The sequence below is a fragment of the Ctenopharyngodon idella genome, chromosome 3, assembly GCF_019924925.1.
Source record: "Ctenopharyngodon idella isolate HZGC_01 chromosome 3, HZGC01, whole genome shotgun sequence".
Lineage (NCBI taxonomy): Eukaryota > Metazoa > Chordata > Actinopteri > Cypriniformes > Xenocyprididae > Ctenopharyngodon > Ctenopharyngodon idella.
Window position 1 is genome coordinate 1711903 of NC_067222.1, and position 26139 is coordinate 1738041.

The following is a 26139-nucleotide window of genomic DNA, read 5'->3' on the forward strand; positions in this document are numbered from 1 at the left end:
CCAAAGGATGCTGGAGTTTATGGCTGGATGAGGAATTTTAGGATTAGTTTATGAGGAAAAATTAGGTCGTTTGAGTTTGTACTGAATGCTTTGTGCTTTGTGCTGCTTCTAGATTGTAGTCACTCCTGTTTTAATATATCGTGCAAAATAGTGGTGGAAATTTATATTTATACTACTTTGATTTATAGTAACTTATTTATTTATATTATTTTATATTTGTTAATTTTAACATTTTACATTAATAAATTTTGCATATTAATTATTAATTAATTAAATATTTTAAATTTATTAGCATTTTTATATTCATTAATTATTTTATGATAATTTGTTGTTTTATTTTAAACTTATTGTTATAATATTATATATTCATTTTAACATTTTTATTAATTAATTTTTGTATTAATTTATTAATTTAAAATTAATTTATTAATGTTATATTAAGGTATTAATTTTATATTCATTTATTATTTCGTATATTTGTTTTATAATATTTTAAAATGTATATTTAACATTTCTGTTAATTTATTTTTATAATAATTACTGTTTTATATGAACTTATTCATTTGTTATATTATTTATATAACATTTTACATTAATACAGTTTTGTATATTAATTTATTAATTTTATATTCATTTATTGTTTCTTATATTTTATAATTTTTTTAATATTGTAAAATTTAAATGTATTAACATTTTTGTTCATTTATTATTTTTATGATAATTTGATAGTTTTATTTTAACTTAATTAATTTATATTATTTTATATATTCCTTTTAACATTTTTATATTAATTTTTGAATATTAATGTATTAATTTTATATTCATTTATTATTTCTTATATTAATTTATTATGTTTTATAATGTTAAAATGTATATTTATTTTAACATTTAATTTAATATTTGTATAATTTATTATTGTTTTATATGAACTTATTAATTTGTAATATTATTTAATATTGATTCATTTTAACATTTAACATTAAATTTATTAATTTATATTAATTTATTGTTTCTTATATTAATTTATTATTTTTATATTTTAAAAGTTTAACATTTATATCAATTTATTATTTAATTATTTATTATATTTTGATATTTATTTTAACATTTATTTTTATATTCATTTATTACATTTTATTTCAATTTATTATTTTTTTATATTAATTTATAACATTTTTATATTATGTTTAAATTTATATATTTTAATTTATATGTAAACAGATAAAGTATATTTATAATACTAAGCTATATTCCATCCTAAAACCATTAAGAATAACACCTCATCATGACAGTGGACCAGAATGCATCCTAAAACTTCAGAGGAGAGTCGGAGAGGAAAAACACAAACGGGACAAAGCTAGAAACGTGACACTAGATCACAGACTGAACTCCGAGGTCGTGCCCTCGGTCGAGTCGAGCTGTAATTTAAGCGAATAGGTTCACCAATCTCCCCAGATCCACCTTATTAAAGCAAATAAGCACTGCCAACATGTGCATTCAATTCCAGCCGTTTTCTCCCATTAGGTGAACGGGAGGAGAGGGCGGCAGCGGAGAGCGCGGCTCGTGACAGGCCTCGTTTGGAAGCATGGACACGCATATTTTATGACACGGCTGCGTGCACAAATGCCTGCCACATGAACGCTGAGGCTTTGTTCCACAGCGACAGTGGAAGTTTATGATTAAAATCACCATCAAAGCATTAAAGCAGGTGTTGATTTATGGGCTTGTGTCTGCGTGTGTGTGACTGTGCTTTTGAGTGCATGGCTATTTGTACTTTTAAACTACATTATATACTTTCAAAAGTATTTTTTTTTTTAAACAAATTTCCATACTTTGTTTTACAGACCAGAGTTATTTTTCAATGTTTAAGTGCTATAACCTGGTACATCTACCAACCCAGAAAATGTGAAAAAGTACAACCCAGTAACTTTGTTTTGGTAAGCCTTTCTCTGCAAGCATGTGAAAAAACAAGCCGCTCATATTTCACTCCCCTAGTGAGGTAGGAAGAGGATCTTATTATAATATTACCGCCCATGAATCTGCACGTTTCCACCCACGGCATCACCATTTTGTTTTCGCAATCGAGGCAAATCTGCAGATGAAGAAAATTTAAGTATTTTAAAGGAATGCAATGTGTTTCTTCAGTTCAGGCAGCTCCACTTTCCATGTGCTTTCCCTTAGCCTCCATTACTTTATGCTAGCACAAGCAGAAGTTGTGTTTGACAGAAATGTATTGGTGTTACATATGACTCACCCACAAAACGGCTTAGACTACTAATGTGATGTCATTTTATTCTGGACTGCTTCACAAACACTGATTTGCACAAAAGACTAACATGACGGCACATGCTAGTCGATGAGTTGAATCAACTCCACAGCAACTACATAAATTTATCCACTAACCATTCAGAAACGTCCAGTTTCATTCTAAAAGTTGTAACTTCTTCCTGAGTCTCTCTATCAGTGTCCGACTCTGGTTTGAACGATGTAAGACTGAACACCGTTACTGATGATCGTCATTTTGGCTGCGTGAGATTCTCCAGCTTTGTTGTTGTTGAGCAACTGAAGCATGAGCTGTTAAAGCTCCACCCTCTTCTGGAAAGGGGGCCGGGAGCAGCAGCTCATTTGCATTTAAAGGGACACACACAAAAACGGCATGTTTTTACTCACACTCAAATAGGGGCAAATTTGACAAGCTATAATAAATGATCTGTGGGGTATTTTGAGCTGAAACTTCACAGACACATTCTGAGGACACCAGAGACTTATATTACATCTTGTGAAAAGGGGCATTATAGGTCCCCTTTAATAAATACTGTAACAAATGTATTGCTCATTGTTAGTTCATGTTAGTTAATACATTAACTAATGTTAACAAATGAGACCTTATTGTAAAGTGTTACCAAAAACTTGTACTTATTTTGCCAGCTAGTTTTCATGTAGTTTAACTTGTACTCAAATGAAAAAATTAATAAAAACTATATAGACATGTTTTTAAAAAAAATGAAAGCAGAAAAAATAAAAATTTATAAAATAAAAACTAATAGTATTTCAATGATAAAGTAACATTGTAAAAGTGTTCCGATAAAAGCGGTCAAAAAGTAAACGGTAAAAAAGCGGTAAAAAAACAAAAAACAATCCCCTAGAGTTAGGTTGATGTAATATCTTTATTTATATTCAATGTAAACAGATTGTATATGTAATATACAATATATGCCCTCATGACAGCATACAAATCTAGATTGTGTTTCTTTTTAAGTAATTGCTACTTTTAGTTGTTAAGTTTCTAACATTTAAAAAAAACTGTTGGAATATTATCTTTCTAATGCATCAAAATAATTGACAATAATTCTATTGCATTTTTTAGGATACTATAGCTGCATGATTAATCGAAAAAAGATTGTGATCTCGATTCAAACACCCACGCGATCTTGTTTTATTAATGACAACGATTCGCCCGTGTTTATTAAACCTTTGACAAAATCATACCGGAACATTCAAATCTGTGTTTGTGCTGCCGTGCTGAGCCAGTGGTTTTGAACCACACATTAATATTCAAATTATCACAGAAGTACTGAGATTAAAGTTTAAAGTTAGGATATAAACACTGATGTCAACATTAGTGATCAAAACAGAGCAAACCACCTTTAAACTAACTTGCCGCTTCAAATAACGGTTGTATCAATTACATCTTACGCCACTAGGTGGCGTCAAGTGACTGTTAAAAAATGTATTTGTCATTGAATCGTTCATTCAAAAGATTCGTTCAAAAACACTGATTCATCCAGTAATGAAACAAGTATTTATTAATGAGTCATTGAATTCTGTCAAAACCATTTTTTTTTTTTTTTAAATAATTCATTCAAATTAATTAAACATTTTTTCCAGCAATTAGAGTCTAGCAATTAATACTTTGTCAGAACCTCTTGTAAATTACATGCTATTTTGTTCAGTTTTATATTCAGAATCATGGGAGAATCATGATCTCTATTGTGATTCTCATTTTATCCAGAATCGTGCCGCTCTAACGACCAGGGCTGCTGTTCACAGTTTGTTGTCCATTACAACTAAGAGGCCTGTGGGAAGTTTACTGGAGCACATGTGTATTTGAAACCATTCAGATGAATGTGAGAACTGTCAATCTGAGCTCAAACTGCACACATTGATTAAACAGCTGTTGCCGCTACACACACACACACACACACACACACACACAGCGATTGGCTCCTGTGTTTGCATGTGTGCCGTGCTTTTCGTTTATTGCAGCATGTGTGTTGGGTCTCTCTGCGATGGGCGTCAGGGGTCGGACGGGTCAGACTGTGTGTAGTCTGTTAAGTTTGAGTCGACGTGTAATAAAAGCCTCCCTGTAGAATCACGAGCCTCTATTTAAAGCCGTACAGATTCTGATGTGGAATCAGGTTCTTCTGTGTGTTTACACTGATGGTAATCTCAGCGGCTGATCTCGGGTCAGGAGTGTCAGATGCGTACGGCCTGTCGGGTCTGGTATGGGGTCTGTCTGGGGACTGAACGGCCTTGTGGGTGGGCTGCCAATGACGGCCCCCGTTTGCAGCGTCAAACTATAAACAGCAAATAAAATAGCATGACTGCACAGTGCATGACATGAAAGATAGTCTCAAAAACAAAATGTATTCTTGTGAAGGGATAAAGTAGTTTTTGCTAGTTTTGAAATGAGGGTTTGACGTACTGTTGGCTATGTTCAGAATGGGAAAAAAAAAACAATTTTCCACTTTATTTACAAAATATTAATCTCCAACGTTCACGAGAGCACCATGACGCGTGCGTGTTGCGTTGACACGAGAGCAGCGTGAATGTGCATAATATTATAATAGTTTATAGTTTCTTTTTTTTGGTGCTGGTTCTGCTCTTTTATTTGTTGTTATTCAGCAGTAAATGCAGCATGTCATTGTGAAGTAGTGTGGCTCTGTGTGAGCGGTTACTGTTTGTGTTTGTGTTGTCTTGATTTGTTGTCTTGGTTTTGCTGACTTCTGTCTGGTGTGTTTGTCTGGAGAAGAGGAGGCTGTGGTTACTGAGGATGTCTTAAGGGTGCAATAATGGATAAAAACATTATTCCCTGTTTCCCAATGTCTTTAGGGAGGGTTTGAAACTGAGGACTGAAACCACACAGTGACTCCGTTCCAAAACTTGGTGCGTTGCCTTTGAAGGCAGTATTTTAAGGCATCATAGGCACATTCCAGCTGTCGAAATTTTGATTGTAAATATACTTTCTTTTTGTTAACTATATATCTTAGAAGTACTAAAATATTACATATACAAATAATATACAGAGCCTACTCTGCTCTGATTGGTCAGATGGCCCAGTCTGATGTGATTGGTCTACTGCTTACAGCGTGTGTCAGAAACGATACAGCCATTATCATATATGAATTTCAGCTTATCTCAGCACATGATACACAGTGATATGAACAGTAATGATGGCGTAGGTTTTATCGTATCAATTCGAGCCTGAGTCCTCATCCTGTGGAAGTGCATCAAAGTGGATTCAATTTCACAGTTTCTTCTCAACATGTCAACAACACGAACCAAACTCTTCCAGTCTCAGCTACAACTACAGTGTTTGAGGGTCAAAGTAGATGTTGTTCGTTGGCAGCCAATGAACACCATAGGCTGGCATTATGAAAATTTGTTACAAACCTGCATAGGTTTGTGCAGGAACTAAGACTGGAATTACTGACGACTCGTTTCAGGCAGTTCAGAAACTGTTCTTTCTTTGGGAAGACAATAACTCCTTTATCTGCACTTTGGTCTTTGAAACTTTGTAGACCTTTTACATTAAAGGGTTAGTTCACCCATAAAATGAAAATTCAGTCATTAATTACTCACCTGTAAGACCTTCGTTCATCTTTGGAACACAAATTAAGATATTTTTGATAAAATCCGATGGCTCAGTGAGGCCTGCATTGCCAGCAAGACAATTAACACTTTCAAATGCCCAGAAAGCTACTAAAGACATATTTAAAACAGTCCATGTGACTACAGTGGTTCAACCTTAATGTTATGAAGCAACGGGAATACTTTTTGTGTGCCAAAAAACAAATAACGACTGTATTCAACAATATCTAGTGGTGGGCGATTTCAAAACACTGCTTCATGAAGCTTCAAAGCTTTACAAATCTTTTGTTTCAAATCAGTGGTTCGGAGCGCCAAAGTCACGTAATTTCAGTAAACGAGGCTTCGTTACATGATAAGTGTTTCGAAATTTCAGTGGTTCACCACTGGGGGGAGTGACTTTGGCAGTTTGATACTCGCTCCGAACCACTGATTCGAAACAAAAGATTCGTAAAGCTTCGAAGCTTCATGAAGCAGTGTTTTGAAATCGCCCATCACTAGATATTGTTGAAAAGTCGTTATTTTGTTTTTTTGGTGCACAAAAAGTATTCTTGTCGCTTCATATCATTAAGGTTGAACCACTGTAGTCACATGAACTGTTTTAAATATGTCTTTAATACCTTTCTATGTAAGGTCTTACGGGTGTAGAACAACATGAGGGTGAGTAAAAAATGACATTATTTTCATTTTTGGGTGAACTAACCCTTTAACAAACAGCTTCATTACACACCACATGAAAGTTAATATCTGAAAAAGCATAATAGGGCACTTTAATGTGTAGTGCTACTTGTTTGATATTGCAATGATTATGATTCTGCCTTAATAGACAGCTGCCTATGTAGATAGTGAAGTGGCTCAAAATGATTTTGAAACCCTTTGTGACCTGATAGTAGTCGATTACGCTCTGTTTTTATGGTGTGTGAGGACTCTTGAGAGAATGTGTCAGTCTCTGGTCTTCATTAAGGATGTGTTGTGTTGAGTGAAAGACGTAGTGCCGGTCGCAGCCTGTTCCTATTAGCACTCATTTCCCTTTGCTGATCTGATTCTCTCTCCTGATTGGCTGTTTTTGAGTGTAATGGGGTCATCTGATGGTCACCGATTGACTGAACTGATTTTGACATTGAGTTCAGTCTACACCAGGATTTACGCTGCCAGTTATGTTGACAGACTCGTAACAAATACCACATGAAGTCATTTCTACCATATAATAATCCAGGCCCAGCTTACTTCACTGAAACAAAAGCCTAAAGAATCACATAGAATCAAGAAATTTAAAAAAAAGTTTTGTGCATTTTAACATAATGGTACTGTGACTGGGGGAAAATGTGGCATACCGTTGTTGCCTAGAAAGTAAATGGTAAAAAAAATTATTAAAAATACGTATTTCTTTATTCTGATGTTTAAATTTGACATGCTGAACTCATGCTATTGTGATATTGTTATATTTTAACCTCTCTCTTTTTTTTTTTCCTTAGGACAAAAAGCTGCGACTCTTTGACCCGCGGGCCCAGCCATCAGCCGTTCAGGTACTGTTCACACATCTTCTCTTAAAGCAGCTTCATGTGCGGGACTGTAAACTGACCTGACCTGCTTCTGCTCTAGCGCTGGCACCAAGGTTATTGATTTTATTCTCATATTATTTGCTATATTGCCATTTACAGGTGTGGTATCTACACACATACACTGATCAGGGATTTTGATGACCATCTGTTTATTTTTATTATTTTGTTTCAGTCAGTTACATTTGTCGTAGTTTAAGTTATGTTGTCCACCACTGTGTGTGTATATGTCCTTATTCACCCCTCAGGTTTCGTATTCTACCTTTAGCCAATCATATCGGCCTGTTACTTCAGCGGCTCATTCTGATTGGTTGATTTGATTCATTCACTCTAGTGTTTCTCATGAGCTGGTGAAGCCATGGAAACCCATTCATTGAACCCTGGGAAACAATACAGTATGATGCCCGTGTGAACATGACCATGATTGTGCTTTTAACTTTCGTAAACCTGTCAGGATTCTGTTTGATAGCTAATCAATCCCAGCGGTTTCAGCAGGAATGAGGAAGTTCAGGTCAGATCAGACCAAACATTCCCACAGTCCTCGTCAGGGCAGAGCGATGACCTCACTGGAGGTTTCTCTTTGTTTGTGGTGTCTTTTGAAGGTAAATAAAGCTCAGATGAATCAGATGAGGTCATGGTGGATTAGATATTACCCACACTTCTCTTTGAGCAAACACCCAGTAGCTCTGACACTTTACTGAAAAGATTAGTGTCTCAGAAAAGCGTTAGAGGCCTGTCAACACACACACACACACACACACACACACACACACACACACACACACACACACACACACACACACTTGTGAGCTGTTCCTGGATGGTTTCCCAGTGTTTCCCGTCAGTTCTTCTCAGGTGTGTTGTTTGGTGACAGTATAATGTTAGTTCTGATTTTCTGATGTTGTCCTCTTCAAAGCATTTCCTCTTTTTTTCCATGTGATCTGATTGCAAGTGAACAGCTCAGTTGTTTTGGATGAATGTAGGATTGTGTTGAGGCATGTTTACGTTAATCAAAACATAAACATCGTTCAAGAACAGTGCAACTCTATTGATTTCAAATGATCACTTGTGACTGAAAGTTGTGAGAATGTGTACTTCTACAGACATCTGCATCAGCATCTGCTGACCAGTGATGATTTTAGAGATTTTAGAGCACTTTTGGAAATCCAATCCACTCTGCTTTATTATTATTATTTTTTTTTTAAAATAACTTTTTAATGTGTTTTGATTGTTTGGAATGCTAAATGGATTAAACCTAATTTACAGAACTTTGTAAATAATTCAGAGCTTTTTAAAATCATTTTGAGTTTAATCTACTTGTGCTTTACCAAAAAACATTTGTTCGTTTGTTTGTTCTAAAATTCTAAATAATGAATCTTGTAAAAATCACTATTTTATTTTTATTTTTTGTTTTGTATTTAATTTAATTTAATTTATTTATTTTTTTGTTTATTTGGTCATTTTATTTATTCATTTTATTTAAATATTTTATAAATTAAAATCAAAATGATCTCCAATTAATTCCCTTTTCAGTTTCCCTTTCATTGTTGAAAAGCATTTTCTTGTTTTAAGCATAAACCTCACAAAATTGTTATTTCTTGGTGCTTTTTGCTTAATTCGATGAACATTGCTGTATGTTTAATTTCACGATAAGAGTGTGATTAATTAACTTATTTTATTTTATTTTATTTTTTATTTTATTTTATTACTTTAGTTAACAGGGACATTGTACTTTAATAAATCATTTCTGTAAATGCACCAGACTTAGCTAAATGCTTAATTTTACAATAAGAGTGTGATTAATTGCTATTTTATTTTATTTATTTTATTTTATTATATTTTATTTTATTACTTGTTTACTTAGCAGGGACATTATACATTAATAAATCATTTCTGTAAATGCACCAGACTTAGCTAAATGCTTAATTTTGTGATAAGTGTGATTAATTGCGATTAATCGCACTAAAAGGTGTGATTAATCGCTATTTTATTTTATTATTTTTATTTTATTTATTTTATTTTATTTTATTAGATTTGATTGCTTGTTTAGTTAACAGGGACATTGTACATTAATAAAACATTACTGTAAATGCACCAGACTTAGCTAAATGCTTAATTTTGCGACTAATCACACAAAAAGGTACGATTAATCGCTATTTTATTTTATAGTTATTATTACTTTTTTTATTTGATTACTTGTTTAGTTAACAGGGACATTGTACATTAATAAAACATTTCTGTAAATGCATCAGAAATAGCCAAATGCTTAATTTCATGATAAGAGTGTGATTAATCGCGATTAATCGCACAAAAGGGTGCGATTAATCACCATTTTATTTTATTTATTTTATTTTATTATATTTTATTTTATTACTTGTTTAGTTAACAGGGACATTGTACATTTAATAAATAATTTCTGTAAATACACCAGACTTAGCTAAATGCTTAATTTCACGATAAGAGTGTGATTAATCTATTGACAATCCTAATTTACATATAATTTATATTACTATAGTAACGTGTAAAAAGGGCACTGTGAATAGTGTTACCCACTTGCCTTAAATTTGAGTAAAATCAAAAAGTATGTACTTATTCATGTTGTTGATTTTACTTATTTCAGTGCATTTTACTGAAAAATGCACAAAAACTAAAACAAGTGCAAAAAAGAAAAAAATCATGTTCAAGTTTTCTTATTGTTTTTTGCAAGACAAGACAAAAATACTTTCTTTTTTTTTTTTTCTTTTTTTTTTTTGAGGACATGTAAAGCACGGAACACACCAAGCCGACGGTCGGCCGTCGGGCAGTTTTTGTGCATTGGCCGACTAAGTTTTCTCAGTGTGTTCCGCACCATCGGCTGAAGTTGGTCCTCGTCGGGCCGTCGGAGAGAGAGAGAGAACTCTGATTGGCTGTCCAGTATAGCAAACGAGTCAGTTCATGCTATTGTGCTACTGGACAAGCGGCTGAAGTTCTTTCGGTGTGTTCAAGCGCACATTTTTTTTTTTCCTCGACGTGAGACGACAACACCGTCGGCTTTGGTTGCTGCTAGTTCTTTGACGTCGGGTTGGTGTGTCCCGGCCTTAAAAGATGATTACACCATGCTAGTTTTAGTCTGGTGGATTCTGGGTAAAAAAATCCAGTCACTTGCAATTGTGAGAGATTAAAAGCCTGATTTAGGATCTTCCTCTCTCTCTGTCATTGAGTCGGATTCCTCACAGCCCAGCTTGTTTTCGGAGCACATCCAGCTGGCACCGCAGGAGTCATGTGTGCGCCCACCACCCCATTAACATCACATTCACTCGAGCGTCTTTAATGAGCCGTCACGGGCCAACCCAAACAAAACCCAGCCTGACGGCCTTATAATCGACCCACAGCAGAGAGTGCGAAGCTTTGTTTACTCACAAAACCTTAAACAGCCTAGCCACGCTCCTTTGCTTACCGAACTCTGCTCTCGCCCGTCCCGACAGCTCCACGACTCCTCCAGGGCGAAGCCGCGGCAGTGATGCCCAGGCCACAATGTAAACAGAGGCGCTTGAGATGTGTCTGGAAGCTGCCGTGTTGTTTATAGACTCGACCTCATGTGAAAAGCATCCGTTTGTCATCACAGAGCCCGAGCCGCCCCACACACGCCCATAAAACAATACTTTCATGCGCCGGGTGATGAAAACCGTCCGTTCATGGAGCGACCGCACAGTACGGCCGCTTTTCTACGACAGATTGTCTGATATAGACAGGTGGGGTAAAAATAGAGGCTAATTGTAGTTCGGTGTACGTGGTATTTACGGGAAGAAGCGAAACTGTGTAATTTGCGCTTTCGTAGGGCACGAGTATGATCTGTAATCAGGGCGCGCGTACGCTCGAGCACACGGCTGTATTTAGGCAGCTGGCACGACTGCGTGTGTCTGAAACTGTGGTTTTAAGAGCCGCTCGCTTTGAGATTTCCTGCTGCGTCTTGATTTTTTTGTATGATAAATGCTTATTTAAGGGCCTGACTCGCACCAAACCACTCAAAGCTCAGACTAGTTTTTGTTTTTAGACTTTGGCTTGTGGTTTGGTGCATCTTCATCATCATGAGGTGCAACTATCCATTTTTGGTTGTTTTGTGTTCTAGATTTAATACGAGATGTAAGATACATCAACAGCATTTCTGGTGAAATGTTGATTTCTACAGAAAATCATTTTGAGTTTAATTTATAAATACTTTATCAAAAAAAATATCATTTTGTTTTATATTTTATTATTTCATTTACAATTTTTTTTTTTTTGATAAATTTTATTTATGAATTTGTCGAGTGAATATCACTATTTATTTTGATACATTTTTATTCATTTTATTAAAAATAGTCACGTAAATTATCTGTCGTTCTATCTGTCGTTCTATCTGTCGTTCTATCTGTTGTTCATTCGTTCTGTCGTTCTATCGTTCTATCTATCTTTCTATCATTCTATCGTTCAATCGTTTTATCATTTGTTCATTCGTTCTATCCGTCGTTCTATCCGTCGTTCTATCCGTCGTTCTATCCGTCGTTCGATCTGTCGTTCTATTGTTCTATCTATCATTCTATCATTCTGTCGTTCTATCTGTCATTCTATCTGTCATTCTATCTGTCATTCTATTGTTCTATCTATCGTTCTGTCTGTCTTTGTCGTTCTATCATTCTATCTATCGTTTTGTAATTCTATTGTTCTGTCATTGTTTCTGTCGTTCTATCTATCTATCGTTCTGTCATTCTATCAGTCGTTCTATCTATCTATATCTATCTATCTATCTATCTATCCTTCTATCTGTCGTTCTATCTATCTATCTGTCTATCTATCTATCGTTCTGTCATTCTATCTATCGTTCTGTCATTCTATCCATTGTTCTATCATTCTATCCATCATTCTATCCGTCGTTCTATCTGTCGTTCTATCTATCTATCTATCGTTCTGTCATTCTATCAGTCATTCTATCTTTCGTTCTATCATTCTATCTATCATTCTATCTATTGTTCTGTCTGTCGTTCTATTATTTTATCTATCTGTCGTTCTATCTGTCGTTCTATCTGTATCTATCTATCTGTCGTTCTATCATTCTATCTGTCGTTCTATCTATCTATCTGTCGTTTTATCATTCTATCTGTCATTCTATCTATCTATCTATCTGTCTGTCTCTGTCTGTCTGTCGATCGTTCTGTCATTCTATCTGTCATTCTATCTGTCGTTCTATCTATCTATCATTCTATCGTTCTATCGTTCTGTCATTCTGTCAGTCGTTCTATCTGTCTGTCTGTCTGTCGATCGTTCTGTCATTCTATCTGTCGTTCTATCATTCTATCTGTCGTTCTATCTGTCGTTCTATCTGTCGTTCTATCTGTCTATCATTCTATCGTTTTATCGTTCTGTCATTCTATCAGTCGTTCTATCTTTCGTTCTATCGTTCTATCTATTGTTCTATCTATCTATCTATTGTTCTATCTGTCGCTCTATCTATCTGTCGCTCTATCTATCAATCGTTCTATCTATCTATCTATCTATTGTTCTATCGTTCTAACTGTCGCTCTATCTGTCATTCTATCTTTTGTTTTGTCATTCTGTCTTTGGTATTATTCAATCTATCTGTCGTTCTTCCTGTCTGTCAATCTGCCATCCATCCATCCATCCATCCATCCATCCATCCATCCATCCATCCATCGGACCCGAGGGGTCACTGGGTTTGATGGGAGTTAGATTACCCAGCATCCTTTGCCGTCACATGCTGTGGTCAGCATTATACATTCTTGCAATGTCGTTGGTCTTTTGTGGTTTACACCAATTAGGAGAACTCATCCTGTCTTTCAGAAGAGTGGTTATTGGAGTGGGTGGAGTGTGCAGGTCTGTAAGAGACTCGTTTTTTCTTGACGTATGTGTCTTTCTGTCCTTATGTGTGTTTGTTTCAAATTACAGAGCTGAAAATACTCCTCATAGTTTCAGGCCGCGCTGGCTGCGGAGATGGAGCGATGCGGTCCCTGGCAGCGAGGGGAAACAGGAAAGGGAATATTTTTTGGACACAGGGGCCAGATTTCTCGATTTCGTCTTCAGCTTCTGCTGCCTTTTGTGAAATCGGAGAGGCTTTGGAACGGGCTCGAGAAGAGAGGGCAAAAAAAACACAAAACTTTTAGAGCAGACTGAGCGACTGCAGGGGTTTGTGGGAGACACACACGCACACAGACACTCCAGAGAAGAAAGAATGAGTATTTTGGGTATATATTAGTCCCCGTGGGTTAAGGTTACACCAGAATATGCTGAAAACAAACAGTGTACACTTCAAGCAGAAGAATGGAAACTCATAGTCCATAACTCACAACAGATAATACGAGAAGCTTCATAAAATCCAGACAGAGTATAACGGAGAGTGCTTTCATCCTGTTTTTCATGCTAATTCTTATAATTTGAGACAAGCTAGCTATTCCAACGGGACCTTTAGATGTGAGTGTCTCCAGAGAAGATCTGCTGGTGTTTTTTGGACGTTTGCTGCTTCTTATTAAAGTTGACATAAAGTAGATTTGTGGTGTGCCATAGGAGCTTTGACTATGGGTTTATTTCCATATGTAATGTTAACCCTTACTGAAAGTACAGTGGAAATACCATTATTACCGTTAAAAATTTGGGGGTTGGTAAGATTTTTTTAAAATGTTTTTGAAAGAAGTTTCTTCTGCTCACCAAGACTGCATTTATTTGATCAAAAATAGTAAAAACAGTATTATTGTGAAATATTATTACAATTTAAAATAATTGTTTTCTAAAAAAGAAACCATCATGTTTACACAGCGCACACAAGACCTTGTGCATTTGCTCCTGATTTCTCTCAACATTGAAAAAGTAACTCAGATATTTTGTTGTAAATTTAAAAGTAATGCATTACTAGTAACTTGAAAAAGTAATCTGATTACTAGGGCTGTCAAGCAATTAAAATTTTTGATCTAATTTACATGCTGTGTCGATTAATTAATCTAATTAATCGCAAATCAAATTTGGCTGAGAAATGACCCCCAAAAGATAATTTAAAGTCATTATTGTGTAAAACATCAAATAGACAGTACAAAAAGTAGCTTAAGAAAGAAATATTTTATTTGATTCAGCATAGAATTTATTACACATACATATTTGGACCATGAGGTTGAGTAAATGATGACTGAAGTTTCATTTTTGGATGAACTATACCTTTTTTAATAATATGGAAATATGAAAATATACTCTACATATAAAACTAAAACTGCCAGTAGGTGGTGGTAAATGTTTTAATTATTGGTTGGTTGGATGGTTGGTTGGTTGGTTTGAATGGTCCATTGAATTATTGGTTCACTCGATTCGTTCAAAACGCGGTTTCAGAAATGAAATGCTGCTGTGTGTTGCTCGGAGATTAACAGTTCTGCTTTGTCTTTATATTTTTGTTGTCAAAATTGAGCAAAATGGACAATATTGTGTCTAAAATAACAATATTCTTATTTATTGAACTGTTGTATAAAATCGCATTTGCTCTCGTGCTATTCTTGACAGAAAAACAGCACTCGTGTGATATTGCGCTTGTTACTCATGTGATATAGCTTATCCATATCATATGAAGTAAATATGAGACAGAAACTCAAACAGGGGCATTTTTGCTCCCATATCTTGAATTTTAGGGACATTTGATCTACATTCTATAGGCTCCATCCCACTGTGAGTTGTTGCCCTGCATCATATTTGTCATCAATCAACTGTATGAAATGTCAGATGACCTACGTATGTCTGGAGCGGTGCAAGTGCATTAAATGCGTCAATAATTTGAACGTGTTATTTTTCACCGTAATTAATCAATCTAATTACCGCGTTAAATCGTGGATGGTACATTTTAGTTTACTTTATTGCAAGATGCATTCTATATTTGTACTTATCTAAGCCTTTTATACTGGAAAATAATAGTGCAGTTGTGTTTTAAGGTTATAGCAGCGCAAGGTCATGATCCTTGAAATCCTGCATCTTTTCCGACTTAAAAAGATGAAGAGCTGTTGAAGTGAGCAGCTGGGAACTCAAGGCAGTCTTGGCTCGCAACAGTTCCAGTGTTTCTGGCCTCTTTCTGTCGAAGATTTAAATGAAAAATAAATGCTAAACGATCACAGCTTGAGTCAAGATTCCTAGTGAACCTGGCTGTGCAATTTCCATATGGAAAAAAATGGGTGTTTACTGTTAGAGGATGTGTGACACAAACATTACGTTCTATAGTATCAACATTTGTAAATATAATATACAACATTTATTGTTTTACTCAAGGAAAATTTGACAGCATTGTGCAAAAATGTGACATTGATTTATGTGGAAAGGGATTTTTGCTGGTAATAGTTTATCGACTATTAAATATATCCCATATACCTAAAGCCTGGATTGCTCGTTCACTTTAAAGACCTCCGTTTTGCTATGACAACAGATTCAGCTGTACACCATCATCACAGTGCTGAATAGTGTTCATAGCATTGCTCTGTTACTGTAAACACTTCAGAGGGGAGATGTACACTGTATGAATACAAGACACAGAGGGAGGGGAAAAATAAGAAAAAGATGCATTTAAAATATTATAGAATTTTCAGTTTTTTTTTTATTAATTTATTATATTTAATTTTGATGTATGTATTTAATTTTACTTATATTAAATATTTATTTATTCACACATACTTTTTGTGTATTTATTTATTTTTAAATTTGATTTTATTATTCGTTACTTTATTTGTTTTATTTATTTAAACTTATTTATCTAACTTCATTTTATTTATTTTTACTTATTGCTGTTTAGTTATACGTCTTTTATATATTATCTATTTCTACATTGTTATTTATCAGTTTATGTATACTTTTTATGCATTTATTTACTTTTACTTATTTTATTTATTTATTTTATTTATTCATTTGTACATCCTGTTTGTGTATTTATTTATTTCTAAATTCAGTTTTTATTATGTTACTCTTTTTATTTATTTATTTGTTTTATTAAAACTTATTTTTTATTTATTTATCTATTTATACTAATTTATTTTCACTTGTTATTTATTTATACATATTTTATGTATTTATTTCTACTTATTGTTATTTATGAATTGATTTATTTATTACTTTTTGTATTTATTTATTTTTTATTATTTTTATTATTTTTTCCTTTATTTACTTAATATTATAATATTTATTCTTTCATTCATTCGTATTATTTTTTTCTTTATTTAAACTTAATATTATAAGATTGATTCCTTGATTGATTGATTCATTCATTCATTCATTCTTATTTTTTCCTTTATTTAAACTTATAAGATTGATTGATTGATTGATTGATTCATTCATTCATTCATTCATTCATATTATTTTTTCTTTATTTAAACTTAATATTATAAGATTGATTCCTTGATTGATTGATTGATTGATTGATTATTCATTCATTCTTATTTTTTCCTTTATTTAAACTTATAAGATTGATTGATTGATTCATTCATATTACTTTTTCTTTATTTAAACTTAATATTATAAGATTGATTCCTTGATTGATTCATTAATTCATTCTTATTTTTTTCTTTATTTAAACTTAATATTATAAGATTAATTGATTGATTGATTGATTGATTCATTCATATTTTTTTCCTTTATTTAAATTTAATATAATATTCATTCATTTTTATATTTGTTTCCTTTATTTAAACTTAATATTATAACATTTCATTGATTCATACATACATTCATTCATTCATTCATTCATTCAACTTAACATTCATTCATTCATTCAACATAATATTCATTCATTCATTAATTCAACTTAAAATTAATTCAGTTATTCAGTCCATATAGTGTTGTGTATGTACATATATTGATATTGATTCTGTGACAAAAGAATCAACCATACAGTACGCCCGTCATCAGATTATTTAATATTATAACAGTGTGAAACTATGCTAGAGATGTATTAGTCTCAATAGTGATGCACAACTCATTATTTGCTCTTTAACGTCCATCACTGTTCATAATGATGATCCCGGGCACTTTTCATAAATGCCTCATACACAACTGCCAGACAAATATGTGATAAGCGGATGATCATTTTACCAGCATATTTAACCACTGACCGCCTCTGCCGTCCAAATCTCAGCCGTAGTTACGCGCAACCATGTAAATATTGATTTTGGATAAGCGGAATGTTTTTCCCATCAGGTCTGTTTGAAACGGCTCCCCTGGCTCGTATGAATGAGCACTAGAGGAATGTGTGAAAGAAGATGTACGTTCAGTAATACAAGCTGTCTCAGGGCTCTTCAGCGTTACCTGCCTGCTGTACTTCCTGTGAACCGAACACATCTGCTTAAAGTGCATCACCTCATGGCTGACCTGTGCTCTTACCTCACTGCACACTTGCTGCAGTCGTGTCTGTCATGCTTTGGCCCGTGTTAGTGTGTTCTGTGCTAATGTCCGCTCACAGGTTCCCAGACCCTCTCAGTGTTTCATGTGTTAGTGTTGGCCAGCAGGTTCAGACCGGTGGCTGACGGCCAATATGACACACATGCGTGCAATTATTTCCGGCAGTTATTTTCTCTGAAGCGCATGTAACACATTGTGATCCTTCATATCTGAGATCTGTCTTGTGTAATTTTGAACAGCCATGCAAAATAGTTTTTCTTTTCTTTTAGGTAGATGGTTGAATAGATTTTAGGTAGATAGGTACCCTAGTAAAAAAAAAAATCTATTTAAAATACATTAATTTCATACTAAGTAAACTTCAAATCCATTAACATATTTATTGACATATCACTTAAGACTTACTGATATAAAATTATAATTATAACTTTATTTGAAGTATTTCTTTATTGCACAATGCACATTTCTCAATATTATACCTAAAAAGTGTTTTATATCACTATTAATAAGGATTGTATGATCTCTGTATAATATCAGTCTTTAAATGCAAGATATTTAAAGTGCCCCTATTATGCCTTTTTTAAGGTTCCTAATATTGTTTTGGGAGTCTCCTACAGCAAGTTTACATGAATGCAAGGTCGAAAACACTTTCGTTTTTTCATAATATACATTTAATTTCACCTCAGTTCTCAATGTTTTGTAAACGATTCGTTAGAAGCAGTTTGAAGCATCAGTCTCTAAACCCCTCCTTTCCGTGAGCCTACACTGCTCTGATTGGTGAGATGGCCCAATCCTTTGTGATTGGTCTACTGTGCACACCGCGCGCCCATTGCCATAACTGAATGTCTGCTATTAATTCGCAAGACATTGTATACAATGTATGGACAGAAAAGATAGCGTCGATTTTACCGTATCAATTCAATCCCGAGTTTGACGATGAAACGTCTGAAGTAGTCGATCAACCAGAAACTGATTCGCAATCACGACCGGAGTAGGACGTTTCTATATGGTAAGTGTCACCTTAGTTATTTATAAGACATGATAGCAGCGTCACTGTTATGTAGGTGCACCTGTAGGAACTGTATCAGAATGCCAAGCAAAGCTGAAATCCTCTAACATAAGATAAACATTTAGGCCAGATGTGCACACAGACTTTTTCGTCATAACTATTAACAAAGTAAAAAATGTTTTTATCATTGTTTGACATTGCAATGGGTGTTTACAGAGAGAATACTTCAACTAGTTAGCACGGACTAGCATCTTAACATCCTATTACAGTACAGATAGAGCTCCACTCTACTGTAATAATAAAAACGCAGTTTATTTTAGTTATGTAAGCGAACCGAGCCCACAACTATGTTGTAAACTCCCACGTTAGTTGAGCAGAAACGTGAATAGCTGATAATTTACACTTTGTAAACAGAAGTCGTGCTCCAACCTTGATCATTACTCCAAGTAATAAGACAGACAAGCTGCATTAATCAACACATTTTTAGACAATATTGTTTACTAGTTTACTAGATAATAATACTAATAATAGTATACTAATAATACCCACATCTGAATAGCAGAACTACAGAAATGTGAGTTAGCCGGTTAGCAGGAGACATACAGACTAGGGTGTACGTTACACAACATAACATACAAAACTATGAATTTTGAACGGTCGCTAGAAAATATAAACATCAATTATTAATCATACCTACAGGTTGAGATTCAGAGGAGCAAGCTGGTCCAAATAAACTGGGCAGTGAGTTTTAAGACCAAGCGTTTTGTGAATCCTGCGTTAAACTCCCCGAGGTTTGAGAAGCAGTCGTCAGTAAAATGACACAAAAGACTGTACTGCTGTGGTATTGTTGAAAAAGTAATTTACCCTGGCGTCTGCGCACGCAATAAGTAGGCGGCAATATGCTAATGTTTCGTTGTGACGTCACAACGAAATGGCTTGGGATTTGTTTTACAAACGACTCGTTTAATTGACTCAGAGTCGACTCTTACTTTTGAGAGACAATAACTTTATATATGGTGCACTTTCAGATTTAAAAATTTGCAGGATGTTTTCATTCACTTAGAGCTGTTACACACTACATGAAAGGTCATTTTCAAAAATCCTTAATAGGGGCACTTTAAAGTGTACCTAAAGTATAGTTCCACTTTAAAACGGTCAAATACACTTCAGTATATCTTTAGTTGGACCTCACAATTAAAATGCATTAAGTACAAAATTAGTTGTTCCGATTTAGCAGACTTTAAGTATACCAAAAGTACAATTGCAATTTTTTTTTTTATTTAGTACATAAATATGTAAATGTACAGTATTTGTCATATAGTTAGCACAAAATAAATGTATTTCAAATACATTTTACTTTATTTTTTTTTTCCCACTAGGGTAGTTAGACTATCATATTTATTTATTAAAATATATATTTTAGTTCAGTTAGATGATCTTAAAAGTCCATGCTGATTAGGCTACATCAGAGATGGCATAGGGAATAGAGACTTATTAATTCCAGTGTCTGTTTCGCTTTAAAACACGAACTCTGTCATTGTATCTGAGAAGCGCGAGCCCTCCCGCATCGCGGTGTTCCTGTCTGAACGGAACGTCGAGCCATCCCACCGCTGTATGGCCAGATGATATGAAAACTATGTTTCTCTGCTGGATAAAGCAAACCAGCGTCTCACTAGTAAAGTTTTGATGGATGAGGATTGCAATCAAAGTAAAGGCGATTGCGGTGACGTACAGAAGCACGCGTGAGTCCGTTATATTGATGTGCAAATAAATCATGTATGAGTGCTCTGGACGCACTGATCGCACATTGTATTTATGCACAGACACATTTCAGTACGTTCATGTTGTTTTCACACACATTCAGGATAATGTTTGGATTTGTCCTGTGTATGTTGCTGTGTACTTTAGTATATATGCAGGTCAAGGCGGCTGGTTTAGGGTGGTTTTTTGGCATCTCCATGTGGTCCTGTTCAGTATCGCAACTTGACTTGTCTAAAATGTAAACAAGCTCTTTGCACATTTCAGTTTCAATGAAACCTTTATATTTTTTAAGATTTGTTATGTTAGTTGTAGTGTGTTTGGGTCTCTGTTACTATTTTTACAACAATCATTTAAAAATGTAGCCACATAAACTGTTTACACTTACTTGAATTTAATTATACTTTCACCTACCAATAAGACTGCATTCCAAACCATTTTTCCACTGATTTTCGCTTCACAATCATGGAGAAAATTCTAAAAAGTCTGCCTGACTGTAAGAGATTTAAGCTGGAGAAAGCAATTGAAGCAATCTTGAAAGGTTTGCTGTGCTAGTGCTAATGAAGAGTGTGTGTGAAGTCTGTGAGGTGTGTGTTTTTGGAGTCAGGAGCGAGGTCTCTGTCCAGCTGGCAGCGAGTCTGCACATGTGCGTGTGTGTTTTTCACTGCCGAGGCCTCATTAGCAGAGCCGTTGCCCAGAGACGTTCCTCTTCTAGCTGATTATCAGAGCGCACACATGTGTCCGACACCTGGAGCCAAGATGGCGGGCTTTGCGGACGAATTCTGGGAGAGAATCCAGAAGAGCCCTGTTGAGATCTCATCCCACGCCGGCAGTTTGGGAGCAGCACATCATAAGGACTTTCAGAGAGATGACACCCTGAATCCCTAGGGAACCGGAGGAGGAGAAATCCTGACCAGACCAGATCAAGACTTGTGGTTAGTGTGAACTCCAGCTCTTCCCAAACCCTCTCATCTCCTCGGTGGCATTGGATACAAGAACTGTCCCATTGAACCATGAAGAGCTGTAAAATTCCTGCTCCATGTCCATGAGAGTTTTTGGGACTCATGCCCTGATTAATTTGGACACTGTTCGGTGTCGTTCTTCTATACGCCCGACTTCTGTTACTCAGTACCAGAGCAACTTGTTTTTCTATGAAAACAGATTCAGCCGTACACCATTATCACAGTGCTGAATAGTGTTTATAGCATTGCTCTGTTACTGTAAACACTTCAGAGGGGAGATGTACACTGTATGAATACAAGACACAGAGGGAGGGAAAGAAGAGAAAAAGATATATATTAAAAAAAAATAGAATTTAATTTTATTTATCTTTTTATTGATTGATTAATTTTATGTATTTATACATCTATTTGACTTATTTATTTATTGCTGTTTATTTATTACTTATTTTTATTTATTTATGAATTTATTTATTTTTGCTTTAAATTATTTATGAATTTATTTTACTTCTATATTTTGGTGACTTTTTTTAACTTATTTTTATTAATTTATTTAAAATATAATTTTTACTTATTAATGAATTTATTTCTACTTATGTTTTTTGTTTTTATTTATTTTTACTTGTTTCTATTTATGAATTTATTTATTTCTACTTATTTTTATGTATTTATGCATTTTAATTTTTTACTTGTACTTATGAATTGATTTATTTTTACTTTTATTTATTTATGAATTTTTTTTACTTCTATTTTTGGTGACTTACTTATTTTTATTCATTTATTTGCAAATATAATTTTACTTAATACATTTATTTCTATTAGTTTTTTTTTTACTTTTTTATGAATTTATTCATTTCTACTTAAAATTATTTATTATAATTTTCTACTTATTTTATTATTTATGCATTTTAATTTATTTATGAATTTATTTTACTTTTATTTTTTGGTGACCTTTTGTTACTTTTTTTTAAATTTATATATATATTATTCATAAATGAATAAAATAAATAAAAAACAAAAAACAGAAATAAATGCATAAATAAGTTTTTTTCACTTATTTATGCATTTCTGTTTTTTATTTATTTTATTCATTTATGAATTTATTTATTTCTACTTTTTTATTTATGCATTTTAATTTTTTACTTGTATTTATTTATGATTTTTTTTATTTTTACTTTTATTTAATGAATTTATTTTACCTCTATTTTTTGGTGACCTTTTTATTTATTTAATTGCAAATATATATATATATATATATATATATATATATATATATATATATATATATATATATATATATATATATAATTTTTTTTTTTTTTTTTTTTTTACCTATGAATTTATTTTTCCTGTTAATTTTTTTTATTTATTTTTACTTTTTATTTATTTATTTATTTATTTACAAATATATTTTTTTATTTATGAATTTGTTTATATTAATTTATTTGTTTTTATTTATTTTTTACTTATTTTTATTTATTTATTACAATTTATTGTATTTATGAATTTGTTTACAAATATATATTTTAGCTATTTATGAATTTGTTTATTTTTATTTGTTTTTATTTGTTTTTTACTTTTATTTATTTATTACTTGTATTTGTGAATTTATACCTGTATTTATTTATTTTTCCTGTTTAAGTTTTCCTGTGTCCTGTATCCATACAGTGTTATATGTATATACTCTGTGACATCACACACCCGTCATCACCGTGTTTAATAGTATAATAGTTTGAGTCTCTTGCTGGAGATGTATTGCTGTCTTTTTCAGTGATACACAGCTCATTATTAGGACTCGTGGCCTGAATGATTTGGACACAGTTTTGAGTCAGTCCTCTGCATACGGCAGACTTCTGTGACTCATTACCAGAGTAAATTAAAGCCGTTGACGGCAGTATCCATCACTCCAGAAGAAGAAGGAGGAAGAGGTCACAGACTGGAGCGAGGAGGAGGTTCCACTTGATCTTCAGACCCTCGTGTCTTTGCGCTAATGAGTCTGTTCCTCATAGTTTATTTGTGAGACGTGTGGTCACAGGCTGTTCTCACTGATTACAGCTGATGTTGATGTTTCAGCTGGACTCTGTGTTTTCAATGTCTTGTGTAAAGTCGAGAAATGTGTTCCGCTCTGATTTAGAGTGATGAAGTTTTAGACTTTATGCTGTGCACAAATCTGATTTGGTTTCAAATCCAATTTTCAGGACTGACTTTTCATTTTACAAGTGAAAATCTGATCCTTTTACACAGTGTTGTCAATATATCCTTAAAAATAAAGGTTCTTAAAAGAACCTTTTTCCACTATAAAGAACCTTTTTGTGGAATGGAAACATTCCATGGATGTTAAAGGTTCATCAGTGCCAATAATTTAAGAGTGTAGCAGCTGTTTCTTCAATGGTTTCTTTAGTAATCACTGCAAAATGAGCTTTTAAAGAGAGATAATTGTTTTCATAGACTTTTATCTTAAGTGTATTTTGTTCTTGTGTTTTTTTTTTTTATATAACTAAAACAATCAGTTTTACAACAATAAAAACAAAAAAGAAACAATTTTAGATTATCTTGGAACTTTGCTGATGTAGATATTTTCAACTGGAGAATTAGACACAAATGCTGGTTAAGAATCAGATTTTTTGCAGTGATTATATAAGCATCATTAGTCAAGCATCATTCAGTAATGATTCATAGCATTCTCTTAAACTGCACGAGGAAAGAGCAAGTCCAGAAAAGACAACACAGCTTGTATAAAGTTACAGGAAAAATGATGAAAAAAAATATTTGAAATCTGATCTGACAGTTCAAACTGAGATACATTCCAAAATATCAGATTTTAATCCAATGGTTTGGGTAGAGTTTATAATCATCAGGTTTCAGGGGGTTTCTTTCCAGACTACAAACAATGAAACTATGTCGGATATGCCACAAATCAAATGTTTGTTGCCTGTCTGAACAAATTCTAAAAGACTTTTACTAAAATGGTGCTCAGCCCACATTTTATACAGGGTTTTATGTGTTTTCATGCACTGAGCATCATTTTGGAATTTTGGGATATTGCATAAAAATGTTAAATGGAAACGCCAAGATAAATTCTAAAAAAAAAAAAAAAAAAAAAAAAGTGCTCAAACGGGACCTATTATGCCCTTTCACAAGATGTAATATAAGCCCCTGGTGTCCCTAGAATGTGTCTGTGAAGTTTCAGCTCAAAATACCCCACAGATCATTTATTATAGCTTGTCAAATTTGCCCCTATTTGGGTGTGAGCAAAAACACACCGTTTTTGTGTGTCCCTTTAAATGCAAATGAGCTGCTGCTCCAGAAGAGGGCGGAGCTTTAACAGCCCGCACTTCGGTTGCTCAACAACAACAAAACTGGAGAATCTCACGCAGCCCAAAATGACGATCATCAGTAACGGTGTTCAGCCGTACATTGTTCAAACCTGGAGTCGGACACTGATGGAGAGATTCAGGAAGAAGTTACAACTTTTAGAATGAAACTGGACGTTTCTGAATGGTTAGTGGATAAATTTATGTAGTTGCTGTGGAGTTGATTCAACTCATCGACTAGCATGTGCCGTCATGTTAATCTTTTGTGCAAATCCAGCGTTGAATTGACCCTCGTTTGTGAAGCAGTCTGGTGTAAAATGACGGCATGGCAACAACACTCTACTACATCAACTCTTCCTCTTCTCTGAATCAGCCCAACATGGCCTCACCCCATTTGTTGCGTGTTCTCGGGGGCGGGGTTTATGTAAATTTTAGGGTTAGTGATGTCACTAACCCGGGAAGAAGCTTGTTGTAGTCCCTTACCAGCTGTTTGTTCTAGTCCTTAAAAAGCGAATTCTTCAAAAGAAAATATCTCCCTTTGCATTGATCTTTGAGTGTCATAACTTTGCAGATGTTTGTTTTTTGATTCACGATAAGACATGCATAAACTACAATGGAAACACATTTATAGACTAAATCCCTTGACGCGCAACAAAAAACTGAATGTGAGAAAAAGAATGTGATTGGATAACTGGACTAAGCAGCGGACCAGTCTTTTATAGCTCGTCAAATTTGCTCCAATTTGGGTGTGAGCAAAAAAATCACAGTTTTTGTGTGTGTCCCTTTAAATGCAAATGAGCTGCTGCTCCCGGCCCCCTTTCCAGAAGAGGGCGGAGCTTTAACAGCTCGCGCTTCGGTTGCTCAACAACAACAGGGCTGGAGAATCTCACGCAGTCAAAATGAGGATTGTCAGTAACTGTTCAGCCTTACATTGTTCAAATGTAATGTGGCCTTTAATTTTTCTATTATGTTGTCCACCATAGCAGGTCTTTGTAAAACTGAATCAAACCTCCACTTGACACTTGAACAGCAGCTCTTTGTTTGAGCTCAATCATCTTCATACGGCCACATAAAGCAGTACAGCAGATGAAACCAATATTCTCCAACTCTGTTCCCTTCCACTTCTTATTTTGGATTAGAAAATGTCTGCTAATATGACAGATTTTCCGTTGGCGGTATTAGGGCCATCTGCAGATGAAATTCAACCCCATTTGAGCTCATTTAGACGCACTCGTCACCCGACGCGCCACAGAGCTGCTGAACTTCAGCGTATTTCTACCCAACTAATAAAA

General features: G+C 34.1%; 1 protein-coding gene across 2 annotated transcripts in view; it reads left to right on the top strand.

Moving 5' to 3' along the window:
- coro7 (coronin 7) overlaps window positions 1-26139 on the top strand; it is a 165756-nt gene that overhangs the window by 15409 nt on the left and 124208 nt on the right. For both annotated transcript variants that reach the window (XM_051889638.1, XM_051889636.1), the window contains exon 7: window positions 7344-7394. In XM_051889638.1, the coding sequence (XP_051745598.1) occupies window positions 7344-7394 (51 nt within the window). The remainder of the gene's footprint in view (window positions 1-7343; window positions 7395-26139) is intronic.